General features: G+C 36.2%; 1 protein-coding gene across 2 annotated transcripts in view; it reads right to left on the minus strand.

Annotated features, from left to right (window-relative positions):
• Positions 1 to 18,009, minus strand: part of NALCN (sodium leak channel, non-selective) — a gene marked incomplete at both ends in the record, with an annotated part of 218,699 nt that overhangs the window by 89,209 nt on the left and 111,481 nt on the right. For both annotated transcript variants that reach the window (XM_084305464.1, XM_084305463.1), the window contains 3 exons: positions 4,950 to 5,141; positions 9,878 to 10,045; positions 16,951 to 17,082. In XM_084305464.1, the coding sequence (XP_084161590.1) occupies positions 4,950 to 5,141; positions 9,878 to 10,045; positions 16,951 to 17,082 (492 nt within the window). The remainder of the gene's footprint in view (positions 1 to 4,949; positions 5,142 to 9,877; positions 10,046 to 16,950; positions 17,083 to 18,009) is intronic.

An 18,009-nucleotide genomic window follows, 5' to 3' on the forward strand; every position in this document is an offset into this window, starting at 1 on the left:
AGAAATGATTAGGCCTACATGTCCAAATCACTCATAAGAAGGGAAGCTAAGGTGCACAAGGAATAAATCAAAGCATCCAAGTGAGCAATTGCACATACTGGGGGATGACGTTTAACTTATGACTGCAATTTCTGTGTCAGCAACATCTTGACCAAATGTCATGTCCCAGCTTTTCCTTTCAACACATAGAACAAAGGCTAGTATAAACTAGAAAACTGTTCACAATTACCTTTCTATACATCCGTTATGTCAGCTAAAATCTTTTCTATGTCATGTGTTAGAAGAGCCCTAATACAGACTGGAATTTGCACAGTGCCCTCTACTTGCACGTTCCTGCCCGTAGGCTAGGTGTTAACCAGCATGCTGCAGGCCTGTGCCCAGGTCCTTCCACAGGCACAACGCCTTTGAACTCATGTCCCCTCCCAGCCACAACTGCAGACTCCTTGCATGGTGCCAAGACAGAATCCTATTAGTGATTCTTTTCCTCACAAAAAAAAATCATGCTGAGAATCCTGCAAAAAAACAGACACAAAACTAACCCCTGACCCTGCCAAAATACCAACCAGTGTTATCTAGCTTTGTGAAATCCCTGAAGTCCCTCCCTGCGCAAAACATAGAGAAGGAGACATCTGGGACCTGTGGCTGTGGACAGGCTGTAGACAGGGGTGCATATCTGAAACAAACAGGACATTCAGCCTCCTTTATATCAGCCAGTGGTCCTTACAGACAAGAAGACAATGACCCCATCAGTGCACAGCACCGGTTCTCAGCCTCCTGTTATGAAGTGCAGATAAAGCTAAAAGAAACAATTGCTGTTTCACTGTGCTCAGAGCATCTCTGGAGACAGTGGTGGCCATACCTGATGGGTGTGATTCTCTTATGTGAAATATAAGATAGGGGGATACTACATTAAGTAATACATCCCCACTGCTGGCTTTAAAAACACCTGGGTTACTTGGTAATTGAACCAGTGCTGTATTCTTCATTCTGAATCATATTAAAATATTACATCTCATTGCTTTTTAAAAACATGTATTTTAATTTATTCTTTAGGTATAAAAATACCTCCAATTCTCTGTTGTGGACCCCATATTAGTACAGGCACTATATTAATTTGGAAAAAGCCCACTTTTAACAAATTTTTTAATCTTTTAATAAAGATTAATCTTCCATCTAAATCAGCTGTCCATAAAGCATGTAGCTATTTAAAGTGGCCTTTCAATCTAATTTAAATATTTAATTATCATGTTAAAGTCCGGTATACCACAAAATGTTAGTTTTAAGAAAACACGGCAGTGCACAATGAGTTTGTTTTGCACCCAGCAATCTCCTTCAGAGCAAGCTATTTTTAGCTGAAAGGTGCTCTTCCCACTGTTTATTTTAAAATGAATTTGAAATGCAACTATCTAGCTGACAGAATCAACATCTGTGAAGATGAGACTTAGAGATTTATGCAAATGGTGACTTTCTGAATTAATTTATGTTATAGAAAAGGCTGTCAATTTCTTTGAGTATTTATGCCCTATTACTTAATTAGCTGTTTTGATGATGGAAGTCAAACTACCTTTTTATTTTTAGTGAAAGACTGCGAATGTTTGGTGGTATGTACAAGCAAAAGTGCCAGGTCTGATAGCCTGTCCATCTATTTTGGGGTGGTGCCACGCAAAGAACTACTTTCAGCTATAATGTACTTGATTTGTAACTTCTGCTTTGTCTAGAAAATTATGGACCAAATCCCTGAGGAATTTGGTAATCAGTTCCCAAATTCCTTAATTCATGGAAGCTGTCCTGCAATCAGTGGGATTACTTCTGCAAATGAAAATAACAGGATGTACACCAATGCTGTGCAATGCTTGTACTGCATCTACCCACATTGAACTAACCTTTTTCTCCTGACACGTTAATGAGTGCTCCATGACACTCTGTGAGAAGAGCAGCTACCCTCCAAAAACATGTCCACAGCACTAAGATTGTAACAGTATCAGAGAATTAAGACTATGTGGTTTAGCTTTTTTAAAGGAACTTAAAATTATATTGAACTAATAAGTCACAAACGGAGTTTCCTCCAAGCTCAAGACTAGGTCCTGGTTTTACTGAAGATGGTGGGATTGTTGCTGTTGGGATATGGTGGGCCTGGATTTCATTTTGTATTGACCCATTTAACAGAAGAACAGTGTTCCTGGCTTTGCCATTTATCTGAGACACTGGGTAGTCGAATACATGGCCCCAAACTTCAAGAGAAAGTGGGGCATGGAAGTCAGAGGCACTAACAATATATTTTGTTGTCTACACAGTGAATGCTTAAATTTCTTAGCAGCCATCTTACGCTGCTGTCTTTGAACAGAACTCCCCCTCTCATTTCTTCTTCATTTAGGGCCCAACACTCAGTCGCCCTCTTTTTTATTTCCCTTCATGGCTTGGTATGTGCAGCCAAAGAAGACACGCAAAAATAGAGATGGCGGGTCAGTTAGAAACAGGAGAGCAAACATCTATATTTTTATACTTCAGTATTAGAGAGAAAGCCAGTCCATTTGGAAAGTTGCAATGGGCAAAAGAAGAGTGAAATTTGTAACCATGGCAACACCGAGCCTGTGCCTATTGACTGTTGTCAGGAAACCATGTGAAAACATGCAATTTATAGGCATTAGTGAAAGGAGGAGGTCTCCTTGTTCCAAAACCCATACTGTGCCTTCTTATAAAGCACTTAACAGCTTCAAAAATGATTTTACGTTTTGTCTGTCTCACTGTGGAAGGCACTTCAAAGTAAAAACTCCAAATTTAACCTCTGGTGCCACCACTTTGTTAGCGTACTTGTCCTCTGCATATTCAGATGTGAAAGAAGCCCACAGCAACAGTGCTGGCCATTTGGGGTTTGCTCTTATTTGGGGGTAAGCCCCTAAAAATTCATTGTCACAAATTCTGCTGATGCAGACCTCATATTGTCTCCTCCGCTATATAGTAATGCAAGCATTTCTTCAGTACATTATGAAAAGAATATGTTCCAGGCAAACCCAGAGCTGCATGTTTTATTACTGCCTTATTGCAAACTCGTCTTACTTGTCTTGCATTATTTGTCTTATTCTGTGCTCTTTATTCAGAGCAGACAACATTAGAGGTAATCCCCCAGCCTTTAGTAGGAAGACACACTTTAGAGGGGCATTGTCAGTCAAAATTTCTTTAGTACAAAATTTCCGCTGACTCTATTGAACTATTAAAAACTGCTTCACTAGAAAATTACAGAAAGAAAACATACTGTAGATTAGACTTCTGTATCATTTATGACTAGCTGAATGTGTATACAAATAAACAATATGTAAAAAACAAGCAGCCACTCTTACTGTAGGCTATCATACAAAAACTATTGAAAATTTTTCAATTCATTACTAGTGGAACACTCCTTTATTATCAGTAACTGGCCTTGCATTTTTTTTTCCCAGAAAATTCTATCAGAAGATAGAAAACAACCTTGGATTTTTTTTTTTTTGTTGTTGTTTGTTTGTTTTTAAATGTATAATTTACTGGAGAAAATATTTTCTCACTCTTCAAATGTATTTTGGTATATACATATATGTGTCAAAATTCAATACACTGAAAGTTCATATTAAGTCCTAACTGGCCTCAGATTGAACACCCCAAATCATTTAAAACTTTCCTAACATCCTGATATACCTTGGCAACATTTTACTGCAAATCAATCTTTCTCAGATATTTATACCAGTTAATCTAGTTAAAATACACACATTGTGAATGTCTCCTATTTTAACTATACTACAATAACTCCTTCAGGACTGTCATCACCATTTTGCCTAAAAAACAAAGCAATACTAAAACTAAATTCTATGGCACTTTCAACCTTCTGCAGCTGGAATTTTTTAATCAGAAGTTATGCATTGGACTTGGACATAGAATACGATAGTAATATCACTCACTTTAGAGACAGAGGCCTGATTTCATAAGTAAAGTTTAAGTTATATTATCTTATTTTTGCTTTCTTCAGCATTTCAAAAATGAATTATACTGAATTCTTTATGATCCTACTGGCTGTTTTTCTAAGCACATTTTCTAAACTAGAAAGCATGGCGTTACTTTATTCCCTGTGGGTAGGTATTTTTTGTCTTACATTCGATAGCTAGCATCCCGTAAATCAAATCCAGGTTGATAATTACAAATTGTTGCCTAGCCATTTTGTTTGCTAAATGCATGATCCTTGAGGCTGTCTTGTTAATTGTTGTTTAATTGTTCCCACCAATGCACTTTCACCAAAATAGATACATTGAATAACCAAGCGGTAATGACAGAAACAAATAAATTGTGACTGGAACCAATCCATGTACATTCAGTCTAATACATTATTAAAGAAATGGCAGTATTTTCATTCAGAACAGTGTTCTTCAATAAATACATTAGCTCCAATTTCCACTGATTTTCAGTGTTCTGTTCTGAATTAACGTAATGCTCATAAATATCCACTATTTATACCCAAAAGGCAAACACATATTTTCTCAATGCAGACAGGTTTTATAACCCAGTGTAAAACAAGCATTCCAATACGAATCAAGATCAACCATTTCACAATATGTAGATATACATGTAAATCACATGAAGACATTTTACATAAATTTTGTGGATAATACCTATGATTATGAGATCGATTTTTTTTTTGGCATGCTAGACTACTGTTAAGCCATATGCTTTGTTTTATCATCATCCATGTCCACACATAAAAAATTATCCATATTCCCTGAACAACAGAAATAGAACACAAAACTCAACCAAAATGCAGACTTCACTACTGAAGGAGTAGTGGAAGACTATTACACATGGCGAATTATTTTCTCTCTACTTAAGTTGATCCTGCTCCATGGTTCTTAGAAGAAAAGGCAAACTGGTCATGTAATAATTAATATAAAAAAATAATAATACAAAGTATCAATGCGTCTTATACTTGCCCGTGGAAAGGTTGTAAATCTATCCAGTTCTTCCACAAAGCAAAACATCTGTAAACTGATCGCTGACATTACAATCAGAAGGCTGGCAGTGAATACAACCAAACTTCCAAGTTTTTTTCCTGGTCCAAATATCTTATACACAAAATCCTCCAAAGCAGGAGAAATCTTTATAAGCCGAACTACCCTAAGAACCTGTAAAGAAAGAGAAAATACAACTGCATTAATTATTTGATTACTATGTTAACCAACAACTTTTCAGGAGACTTCAAGGCAAGAGGAACCTGTCAGGCTTTGTACTCATCTAGACATGCCTTCAGCTTTGTTTTAGCTAGTAACAGCAGTTACCTAATGATCAGGTGACTGGTCATTATTTTGTCTATTTTGTCTTTTGCATAGCCTTTTAAAATTGTGTGCTGTAATGCTTATTGTTCCATATATCTTTGCATCTAATATATTGTAATAAAAAGCTGAAATTTTGCATAGAATAAGTTATGTATGGTCCTTTCATAAAATGCAGCATCAAGGTGTACAGGCATGGTATGACAGCAGAGGTCTTGAAAGTATAGGCACAGGAGTATAATGAAGGCCCCAATGCTAAAATCAACTCACCAGTGACTCATGGTCATCACAGAAATGCAGCTGGGGCTTTTTTAGGGGTAAAAAAGGGAACAAAAACATATGCAAAACATATTATAGATAGTAAATCTGGATGTAATGAGGAATTCCAGAATAATAAGAATGGTCTCCAGCAGAGGACAAAATAATATGTCTTGATATAGCAACTGAGAATTGATTGAAATGCTAGGTAAATTGCTCCAAAGCTTATTTATCATCACAGTTAAAAAATCACACTTATTTTAAATGGACAAGGTCCTGAACAGTCTTTGAAGAATGCTCTGCTTTGAGCAGCAGGCTGAACAAGATGATATTAAAAGGCTACTTTGAACCTAAACTTTTCTGTGATTCTGTTATTTGTTACTGCAGGTTACATATCTGCATGAAAACTGCCAAATCTTCTTCCACAGGTCATCTTTCCATTTCAGTGACCCAAAGTGAAATTGCTTGGCATTGCGTACAGTATAAACTACCAAGTTTGGTAATAAACACGTGCTGCTATTTCATACTCTAAACAACAAGGGAATTTGGGGTGGTATTTCTCAATATCAGAGGAAACAGCACTGGGGGCCACTGATGTATTTGACGTATTTTACACCTCCCAGTGTTATTAGTGGCAGCAGAACTGCTGTGTGTGTGGGACGCCTGACCCATTCACTGTTGAATCTACCTTGGGAAAGCTGGTGAAAGCTCTGATCCTTCCATGTAGATCAAAAAACTGTGGCAGAAACAGTGACGTGAATGTTAATATCAACAGGAGGCAGTGGCAAACCACAGCAGTTGCTGGAGACAACTGACAGGATTCTATGACTCTGATTCTTTGTGGGGCAAATGACATTTGGCAGTTCCTAAAAAAAATGATTCTCCAGCCCAAGTTATAGCCCATAACTCCACACGAATCACATTGAAACTGAAAGGTAGGAATTACAGTGCAATTAGAGACTGACCCTATGTGCAAGTCAAATACAATTACTGGGCTCTTTTGGATAGAAAATAAGGTTGACAGAAGGATATGGCAGTTGTTCACAGAAAGACTTCACTGTACCTTGTAGGTTGCTAATATTGTACACCCCTTTGTATTTTACATGCAATTTATCTCCCTACCTATCCGTCAGGTACCCAGAATATGCTCTAATGTCTGGCAGGACTCTAAATAGGCTTTACTGTCAAAGTGGAGATGGAAAGTTAACATCAGAGAGCAACTTATTCCAAACATACCAAACCCCTAATGTGAGATGGGGGAGCCTTCACTGCCTTCAATATTTAAGACAGCTTAAATTTCACATTGTTAGAATAAGGTGAGATACTTAAACACGTTGGTAATGTATTCACATTACAAATAATCTAAGTACATAAAACTGGTTACTAAGACAGTGACAGCCAAAGACATTAGTGAGATTTCTAACTACTATGAACATTTAAACATGGTGTCTTTACTTATAAGATCTACCTGCAGTGTAAATGCTAGCATATCTACTTTGTGTGTAAATGTTCTTCAGTACTAGTGTTAACACTTACCCCAGTGGAGTGAAGATTTCATGCTAGTCTGTATTCTGAACTGTTTTAGATAAACTTTACTAACTGCCTTATTTTTTTCCCTTCCTTTGGGGAACTTTAATTGACCTTTAAGCAACACACTAATCTTATTGATACTGTATTTTTCATTTATTTTCATTAGGCAACAAATTAAATCGAGCAAAAGTACATTGTAATGAACATTTTATTCATTCCACGTAGTTGGGTGGCAAACTATTAAATATGAAAGATGCAGAAGGCACCTTATCTGGATTAAATGTAAAAATATGTAAAAACTGAATCAAGAAGAATACTACAAGAGAAACCACTGCTCTGTCCCAAATAATAGCTGCATTTCCTAAAAGTGATATTTATTCAGAAAATGACTCAGCAATATTTTCCCAGACACAAATACTCTCTTCAATACAGTGTAGGTCAAATTCTGTTTAAATCTCTAATAAACTGGCATAAGAATGCCAGTTTATTACAGATATCTGCAATAATATGCAAATTCTGCCATTTGTCCACTGATGAGATGTTCTACAGATAATGGCCACAGAATGGTGCTTTGCCGTAACTCATAGACATTTTCTTTCACAGACAGCTTTGCAAAGTGCTTTGAATGAACATACAGCGAGTATGTTGTATGTTGTAAGAAAGACAGGTGGGAAGCTGGGCAGTAGCCAATGTGGTGAAGAGCAAATGATGTGCTGGCAAAAGGTAATGAATGATGAAAGCCAATGAATAATGCAGACTGAAATATATGCTAAGGAAGACTAGACAAGGAAAATAATATGTCTGCTTACTATCTTGAAATGTGTCAAATAAGACTTGTGTTTTCAGTAACCTGTTTTGTTGGCTGACAAGGAACACATTTAACCTGTCATTATTAATATCTAAAGGCCTGGAAATCTGCCTACCATCAAGATTTATCCAAGTGAAAAATACTTTTTGACCTTGGATGATGTGAAAATGTGTTATCTAGTTTGCCAAGAAGCTTAGTTGCTGGAGAATATGGTGTGTACTTCCTTTACACACTGACATCAAAGGTAAAGTATTTTCCAACCTTACTGTCATCCGCCTCTTTGGGGATTTGGATTGCAAAAGACAACCTAAATCGTTCATCATAGCAACTGTTTCTGCTTGTAAAATGTATGTCTCTTATACACATGTATTTTGATAAAAATCATATCCTGAAATTTTCTGTCAGAAAAGTAAGCACTTAGAGAAGAAAAAACAACCAAAAAAAAAAAAAAAAAGAAAGAAAGAAAGGGAAATTACTTAAAATCATTAGAAATAAATAACTTCTTTTATGATTTTATTACCAACATCTGGCTACATTTTAATTATACTTTCAGTCCTATGATTTAGTGATAATATTATGTAATTAGTCCAAAGTGTCCATAATTTATACTTTAAAATTCTAGAAAGAAATCAACAAATGTGAGCGGGCCCTGCCCTAGTAACTATGTACCAATGTGTTAACTAAGTGGCTAACTAATATAACTGAAAGCTCCCAGTTAGGTTTCCTGGGTGCTTTTGCACAGGAGTACAAAGGCATTCTCCTGCACATGCATCCTTTCTTATATGTTAGGAATATCATGCCAAGTTTGAATAATAAAAAAAAAAAATAAAAAAAAATCACATATTTGGACAGCAAAAAAAAGTATAGCCATGTAAAAGCCTTCAAATGGTTCTAGGTGAAAGAAAAATAGAATTTGAAATTCTGAAATCCTTCTTGAGCAGGTTTGTAGAACCGTTTAGAAAGAATACAAGATGGGATTTGCAGAAGTCTGAAAAGGCCATTATGTTTCAACTCACACCTGGGGAGAGTGCCACCCTCATAGTGTACTCACTTGATTACTGGGTGTTGCTGGAGCTAATCACATATATCAACAGGATTCTGTCAGGCCATTCATTCTTTGCCTTTACTTATTATTAATATTTCATCATGACAATCCACTGCTAAATAACGGACAAACATGACGCGTATCCTTTATTTTTTTTATTTTTATTAAAGAAAATCACTTTCTTCAGCAGTGTAGAATATAGCACATTATAATGAATCTTAACACCTTCTTCGACAACTGGCACAACCCTAAGCACTCTGATGAGGCTGATCAGGGAATTGGTTGTATTGGTTTGCAGAAGAAAAACTCAGAAGTCTAATTAATCAGTCTTTCCCTGTCTCTATTCCCTACTCTTCCCCAAAGTAAAAATGTGTGAAGAGCCTCAACACACTCTCCCTCTCAATTAGGAATGGTCAGAGAGCTATAAATCAAACTCTAAAATGGTTCTGGAAAAAACCCACAATGACTGGAGTGAAGACTTGTCTTGGTTAGAGATGTGGCTGCTGTAGACATTAAGATTTGGAGGAGCAACAGCATGTTTGTCGAGGTGTCAGAGATGGAAACCAGGAAAGCAGTGGTGGACTCTATAGGAAGGTGATAAATAAGCAGCTGTATGCAAGGTCAAAGCTGAATGAAGGATGAGGAATAAACTAATCCAGAACCTACAGAACAGTGCAGCCTAGATAAGAAATGTGAGTTACTGAAAACAGAAAGGTGCAGGACTGCTAGACAAAGTTAGAATTAATCCTCTTTCTGTAAATCCACACAAGAAATATAGTTAAAAACAGACTTAGTTGGTATTTTAAAGACATTTTCAACAAGAGTCAATATTGTGAGAACATCAGTAATCTGAGAATATAAGTAAATGACAGTGAAATATATACTCCTTTTGATGGATAATGTTTTTAATTGGTATTTAGGGTAAAATGTGAACACAGATGATCGTACCTGGAAATATGTAAACTGAGAGTGATAGAGGTCTGGATAAATGTGAAGAGTGGTTCCAATTACAAGTAGTAACTCAAACTTGTGAAGAGATGAGCTGATGTATCCCGTAAAACCCAAACACCAGATCTTCAGGAGAGCTTCTAAATCAAACAAAACTGTAAAAGCAACCTAGACGAATACATAAAAGGAGAGAGATATGTTCAAACCACTGAGTTCAATTAAAACTTTCTATATCATAACATACATAAAGGTTTTGTTTGGTAAAAATAAAGATCTTCATTGTATTAGGAAAAACAATCATTCTCTAAACATAATAAACAATGAATAATAGATTTTTTTTAAATTTCTGTGATTGCATGGCACTTATTTGTTCATTGGTCAACTATGAATAATATAGAACTGAAATGAATTTTTACATTTTCAGAAAAATTTACAGAAATTGTTATATTTTGGAAGCTTTCTGTGAATACACATATTGATAAATAATCATTAAAATGATTTTTTAATTGATAATATAATGAAAATAAACTTTTGACAAATCATGTATATACTATTCCTTTAAATAATTACATCCGTGGTGCCAAAAAACTAGTCAAATTCTTTATTCAGCTTCCCTTATAAATAGTTCAAAATTTGACTTACTCATAGAAACAGTTGTACAATCTGACACCTAAGTTTTCAAGAGTTCTATGCTCAAATTGTAAATTTGTTGATTAATACAACAATGTTAAATTTAGATCAGACTTCTTTTATATATTATGTTGTCTTTTCATGTTTGTTTTGCCCATATCATTCCTTAAAATGTACACTTTGTGAAAATTTCTGATGTCCTAACACCCAGACACATAGATGTCACAATTTGGAGGGTATGAAATAATAGACAGATCCAATTAACTTTTCACTTTGTGTACATGTACAAGAAGGAAAACCTGAAGAGATTTTTTTTCAAAATGTGAAGCAACATATATAAGCTGTCTGAAAAAAATTAGGAGATCTAAGAAACCAAAGTTAGAAGGTGTCTTGTTTGAAAACTACAGAATCCTAGAATGGCTGAGGTTGGAAGGGACCTCTGGAGATCATATAGTCCAATCCCCACTGCTCAAGCAGGGTCACCTAGAAGATCACGTCCAGGTGGGTTTTGAGTATCTCAAGAGAATGAGACACCAGAATCTCTCTGGGAAACCTGTTCCAGTGCTGTCACCCTCACAGTACAGAACGTTTTTTCTTCATATTCAGATGGAACTTCCTGTATTTCTGTTTGTGCCCGATGCTTCTTGTCCTATGATGGGGCACCAGTGAAAAGAGTCTGCCCCCATCGTGTTAACAACCTCCCTTAAGATATGTATATACATTGGTAAGATCAAAATTGCTACTTCAAATTTTCAAAAACTTCCATAGTAATAAAACAACTGAAACAGGATAAAAAAAAAAGAAAGGATGATGGGACTTAATCATAAAAACAAAAACAAAAAAGAGGAAATTCAAGCTCAATCCAGAATTGGAAATTTTTTTTTCACAATTTTAAAAAAGAGATGATATAAAAGAAGCTGAGCAGAGGGAATAAGGAGAGAAGTTACAGAGGGAAAAAAAAAAAGGATAACCCGTGGGGTTCTTACAGAGGCCTTTCCTGAAATAGTTACACAGTGAAATGCATGATATTCAAAAAAGGGAGACAATTCTGTATAGATTTATATCTTCAAAACTTACTCTCTTTCTTCTCTCATTAACAAAAACCATCCTGGCTAGACACATTTCTTTCTCATTTGTTTTCTTCATTTACTTCTCTACATACTCTGAGATATTCTCTCCCTCATTTCCCAGCAGCCAAGAAACCCAAGACGGAAAAGATGTTTTTCCTTCTCTCAGCAGTTTTGCTCTCTGACCCTTAACATGCTTCGGGGCATAAAGGAGACATTAAAATAACATTAGGTGGTATCTATATACAACTAATAATTTACAAGTGCTGTGCAAACATTAACAAAGTACAGCTCAAGCCTTCTTTGAGCTAAAGTATTATTAGTCTTTTATTACAGAATGTTATGGTAAAAGGTGGAGAGATTAACTGATCGCATTGAGGTTTATTGGATTTGGTAGGTGGTAACAAAATTAGAGACTAATATTTGAATTCTGAATCTGACAGTCATAGTCTCTGGGATTCTGCCTTATGTACTTACATTATTTAAAATCAGTCCATCAAAAATACATTTATCAACATGAAAGACATTGTTTTTGAGACAGATAATTAAAAATGTACATATTTTATGTGTACAGGAGTATCACAAGAAGGAATAATGATGGAAATCAAACACTGAAGTGTATGTCCTATGCTAATTCCTCTAGACCATATAGCTGTTTATGGGTGGTGCTACCATCTATACTTACATGGCTTTCTCAAGGCATTCAAAACAATTACCAGTCTTCAAATATCCTCTGAATGATTAAATCAAGGCAAAATGCTTCATAGCCCTCCAAACCTTTCATTAAATTAGGAAACAACTGTTGCAAATAAATATTTGTGTGATTTCATATATACACACATCAGTGTACACAAGATGCTCATATTCTTGAATGTATCTACCTATTTTTTCAGCCCTTATAGTTCAAAGAGCTCCAGGAGAATAATATGCCAAATCTGAAGAAACTACTCCTCCACATGAAAATCCCAATCTAAAACACAAGGAAAATGCTATATCAAAAATTTTAAAATGAAAGCTCATTTCTAAAGTAAAACAGATCTAATTAAGTCTTAAAAGAGTAAGGGGGGCAAATTAGGAATGGGGGGTAGAAAGCTGCTGGAATTCACTTTCAGAGCAGGTGGAATAACAATACTATTTAAATACACCATATATACTTCAGAGTACATAGCCTTCCCATTAGGGACAAGACTAACAAATATGATGTTAAGTGTATTTTAATTTATTCTAAAAATGTGTGGGCGGGAGCATTTGCATTTTACATGCTTGTCAAACGAATTCAAACCACTAGCACTTAAAAATGTATCAAATGGTTTGCATAACATCTGATTACATTTATACACCTGTCTTCCTGCTGACAGAGCTTGTATTTTTTTTCCTTCCTTGTAATTAATTACAGGAGAAGATTGAGAATATCTGAGTAGAACTTTTTCTTAGGTGTGAAATGCAATGCAATTTTACAGACATTTTTAAAAACTGAAATCACTCCTTCCATTGCTGTAGAGACAAGGGAAAAGCAGATTCACCTTAGACACCAGAACAGACCTGCACAGGAAAAACAGGTGTAACACATGAGTGGCCACCCTCCACCAGTTTACAAACTTTGCCAAAACGCCTGGTTGTCCTTGCTCTGAATGATGAAATAAGGGTGGAAGGCAAGTGAGGCAACAGAGGAAGGACCTGGCTGCTCTCTGAGGGCTGCCTCCCACCCAGCCACCTGGAAGCTTTATGGTGTTAATGCATCAATTTTCAGGCCCTTTAAAACAGTACTTGTAGGAATCCCACCTGTGCCTGGTAAGACTTCTAATGTGTAGCCTCCGTTGATGGAACATAATGTGCAGTGGCATAAAGACAAACGTTCAGCACTATTCTGTCTAGGTGCTGAGCAGGTAAAGTCAACATCCTCAGCCCCAACTACTAAAATGAGTTTGGAGTTCTATTCTTTCCAAGTTCTCAGATACTATGTTGTTTTCTTGACTCATCCAGTTAAAAGTCTCTCTTTGTTTTCCTTGCAGGGCTGATGTATCTAAGTTGAAATGCTTCCCCAATTCTTATTTATTACTGAGTATACTAAATCATGCAACCAATGGGACCTGGGTTTAGAATTCATTTCTACCCTCTTTTTGCCTCACCTTTGCCTTCTTTTCTTTTGAGATTGTCTTCTTTTTCCAACAACAACAAAAAAGCAGGATTTTTTTCTTGGTACTGAATATCTCGATAACTTAACTTAGGCTTGTCTGTTTAGTTTAAATGGACACAGTAGTGCATTTATAGGCCACTACAACTTGTGACCATGAAAATGAATCTACTTTTTTAGACCGCATCTGCTCCTTAAGCCAGCAGCTTCCAGGATGACTTCTGGAAAAGGCATCTCCTAGATGCATTTGCTTTAACTTGTCTGGCTATTTCCTTAAGCAAAGGGAATCCTCACTGCTGTTGGCTGCTCTGGTAAGCTGTCTCTGAAGGGAAAGTGTTCTCCAGACCAGTTTAATGAAAAATATAAAGCAACAGCAGCGCATCCTGCACGAACCAGTCTCCCTCACCAAGGAAACAACACAGCCACTGTGGAATAGTCTGTATTCTTTGAGTATGCAGCCTTTTTAAGGCTCTTAAAAACAATTTATTTGTACACACTGTGCTGTGAATAATAAGATTCACAATAACTGAGTAGGAAATGAAACCAGCTTATCAGTTTCTCCTGTTTCTTAGGATTTTTTAGGCTCTTCTGATGCTGCATTTTATACCACCTGCCATAAAATACTAGGGGGTTGTTATTTGATTTTCATAGGTTCTATAGTGAAAGAATCACAGGTTAAAAAACAAACAACAAAAGAAACAAAAGCCAAATGGACAACAAACAAGTATGCCTTACAGATAAGCAGAATACCTTTCCCTATTCCAGACTACTTTAGCTTATAGAAAAGTAAACACGTAGAATATAAGCAAATTATTTTTCTGACAGCTTTCTCAAATTGGTATTCTGATCAATTTAAGCTATGCAGAGATGGAAAAATATATCCTTAAAGAAAATGAGACATTGTTCACAGGTCAGAAATTTAGTACACTAATCTACACAATACACTCATTTTGAAGTATAAAACCCTGGCAAGTATTTCTATCAAAAAAAAAGCCCAAACCCTAGACTTCAAATAGATGTGGAAGAGAGTATTTCTAGCACTGATTAATAAAAGCATAATTATACTATATATTCAGTGCCAAAATAGAAATAGCACATGCAGCGTTTCCTATTTTGAATATAAATAGAATTAAAGTTATTTTGTTAAGAATCCAGACTCCACTTGCTGTATCCTGGGCATAAAGAAAAAATGCCTTCCATGACAAGTTCATGGTCTCAGGCTTTAATGCTGATTTAATTACTCATTTTGGCCTGGAGATTAAAATGAGTTTCACTGTCTTCAAGTGTTTCACTTCTATGAAGTGAAAATATTGTCAACCCCGCAGGGGTTATCATAAGAGAATCCAGACTTTGTTGGTTTTATTCCAACATCTTATTCCCAGGATCATATTCTTTCACATTCATGTTGTTTTTAGAATATGCTCAGAACTCAAGATAAAATAAAGATAATACATTAACACATTTCACAATTATTCTTTCTATGACAACTGTCTAAAAGTTGAGATAATTTCAGTATGTTAAATGTGTGGGCTTTTCTTAAGAACTTGTTTAATGTCTGGAACAAAGTAGTTTCATAACTCTTTGGGAGAAGGTTGTTTAGTCTTGATTATAATTTGAAAATATGAAGCCACCACTTAGCTACCTTCTGACTGGAATTCTGGTTCTAAACAGTGAAACTAAGCCAGAACTTGTTTTTCTGAGATGTAGGGTGAATTCCATATCTGAGATCTGATGAGTCCTACCGTTTGCTGATCAGCAGTATGGGATATGCTGCTGAAATGGTGCAGTACTGATGCAACCTGCACTCTTTTGAGGCTTTGGACTCTGGTGCTACCTTTAATTTTTCCCTGTTTTCATGTTTTTGTCTCAGAATTGGTGGTCTCTGCTTTGTAGGACCTTAAGAGATCACACACAAATTCTAAAACTAACAGAAATTTAAAAATGAGTACCAACTCAACCTCCCTTAAAACAATGAGATGCATTAAGCACCATAATGTTAAGCACTACAAGGTTTAAAGTTGAGCACTTGAGCGTGACTCACAAGTCTATTTAGACATTTAAAACCCCAGGAGTACAAGCCATCAAACTTCTCGACTTGCAATTCTTCTGCCATTGTCATTGTCAGCCTTGAAGGCAATACCAGAGGCAGCAGAATCACAAGTCAAAACATGCTGTCAAGTGCACTAGCCTAAGAATGTCAGCCCCAGGAAGTGAGGCCATAAATTACTCTCAGGGCGTCTTCTTTTCAACTGGACCCTCTGGCTCCAAAGGACAGTGTAATAATTATTGAAGTCAGGGGAACTGCAGTAACCACACAGCTAGACATGTACAATCCAGGCAACAGTGATCAGCATCTTCAGAGAACCCATCTCAGTGAATTTCAGCAGTGGTAGCTTTATCTTCAGATAAAGTGACAATTCATAGTGCTCATGGAATTAAGTATTGTTGATAAGGAATGCTACAGTACTGATTTCACTCTTGATTTGGGAAAAAAATGTATTTGAAACTATACCTATATATTACTACCACATACTTCAAAACTTTTATTTGTTTATTTATTTATTTTGGTAACTGAACTAAACTAAAAAACTAAAAAGTCATGTAAGCAATGTTCTAGGCACTTTAGCACATGCTCTACAGCAATATCTTTGACAAACTAAACAGTCAAGCAGGCTCTCAGCCAAAACGCCACATAAAAAGAAACTGTTTTCCTCTGCTACACTGGTTCAGGAGCACATCCTTCTCCTTCACTGAATTTAAGACTGAATAAATGTTCCTTTGCATTGTGCACTTGAGGTTACTGAAGCTAGGCTACTCGCAACACTATTCTGGTTATGCTCAAGGACCATCTTGAAGACACATATATGTCAAATAAAGATGATTTAGAAAGAAATACAATATTTAAAGACAGAGTTTTGCCATTTTTTAAAGTTAAATTCTTATGGATGTTACAGTCCTGGTGCAAAAAGATAGCAACTCAGCAGCCATGCATTGCCTGCAAATGTTATACTTAAACCTCAGCTCATTACCACTGACATTTTGTTTGAGGAAATTACGTTTCAAAAGGTTGTAAAATAGGGCTGTCAGACATTGTCAGACAGAGGAACTTGAACAAGTTAGCAAAGAATTCTTGGAATGCTTAAGGGAATAAAAAAATTACGTACTTAAATGTGCTTGACATTCACATTTTCTACTTTAGCTTATCTTGAAAAACATCTAGATAGTCGTTTCAGCATACTCACCTCAGCTAGGTAAAATTCATCATACTGTCTCTTGAAATTTTCTCCTTTGTAGTAGTTACTAGCAGCAACAATCACATCTACAGCCACCATGCTTAGTATGAACATATGAAACACTGATGACCTCATCATTTTCTGCAAAAGAAAAAGAAAATTTTATCATCAAAGTGACTCAACCACATGCAATATAAAGCTTTATTATACTGTCAAAATACAATCAGCTATAATAATATGTTTTATATAGCTTTTTTACACAATTCTAAATTATTAATCTTTAAAAATATTCCAATATATTGCTTCAGCTGGTTTATGTATGCAAGATTATATATATATTTTTACTTTTCAGTTTGTTATTTGCCAACTGACTTCTTACTGGAGGTTTATGATGTAATGTGATATATATTACTTCAGTAAGTTTAAAGCCTAAACCATATTTCTAACTACTCAGTTCCCCTTGGTTACTACTCCATTTTGATTTCTTCATGCAGATCTTACTGACTTGTTGTTCAGGATCAAGTAACATAAATTCTATCTTCATCACCGCCTTTACTCCAAGAAAGACAAGTGACATGGGATTTTGCCACAGTATTCTCCTGGAGAAGCTGGCAGCCCACGGCCTGTACAGGTACACTCTCTGCTGGGTTAAAAACTGTCTGGACGTCTGGGCCCAGAGAGTGGTGGTGAATAGAGTGAAAGCCAGCTGGCTCTATCTTCTTTGCATTCTCCCTTCTGGTATGTATAGACATTCAAGAGATTCCACAAATCTTCTCTTTTCCAAGCTGAGTCTCAGCTCTCTCAGCCTTTCCTCACAGGAGAGGTGTTCCAGTCACTTAATCATTTTTGTGGCCCTCTGCTGGACTCTCTCCAGTATGTCCACATCTCTCTTGTACTGAGGTGCCCAGAACTGGACCCAGCACTCCAAGTGTGGCCTCACCAGTGCTGAGTAGAAGGGAAGGATCACCTCTTTCAATCTGCTGGCAACACTTTTCCTAATGTTGCCCAGAGAGCTGTTCGCTTTCTTTGTGGCACATCGCTGACTCGTTCAACCTGTCCCTTCAAACT

Source organism: Netta rufina (genome assembly GCF_964035555.1).
Source record: "Netta rufina genome assembly, chromosome: 1".
In the NCBI taxonomy this organism is placed as follows: Eukaryota; Metazoa; Chordata; class Aves; order Anseriformes; family Anatidae; genus Netta; species Netta rufina.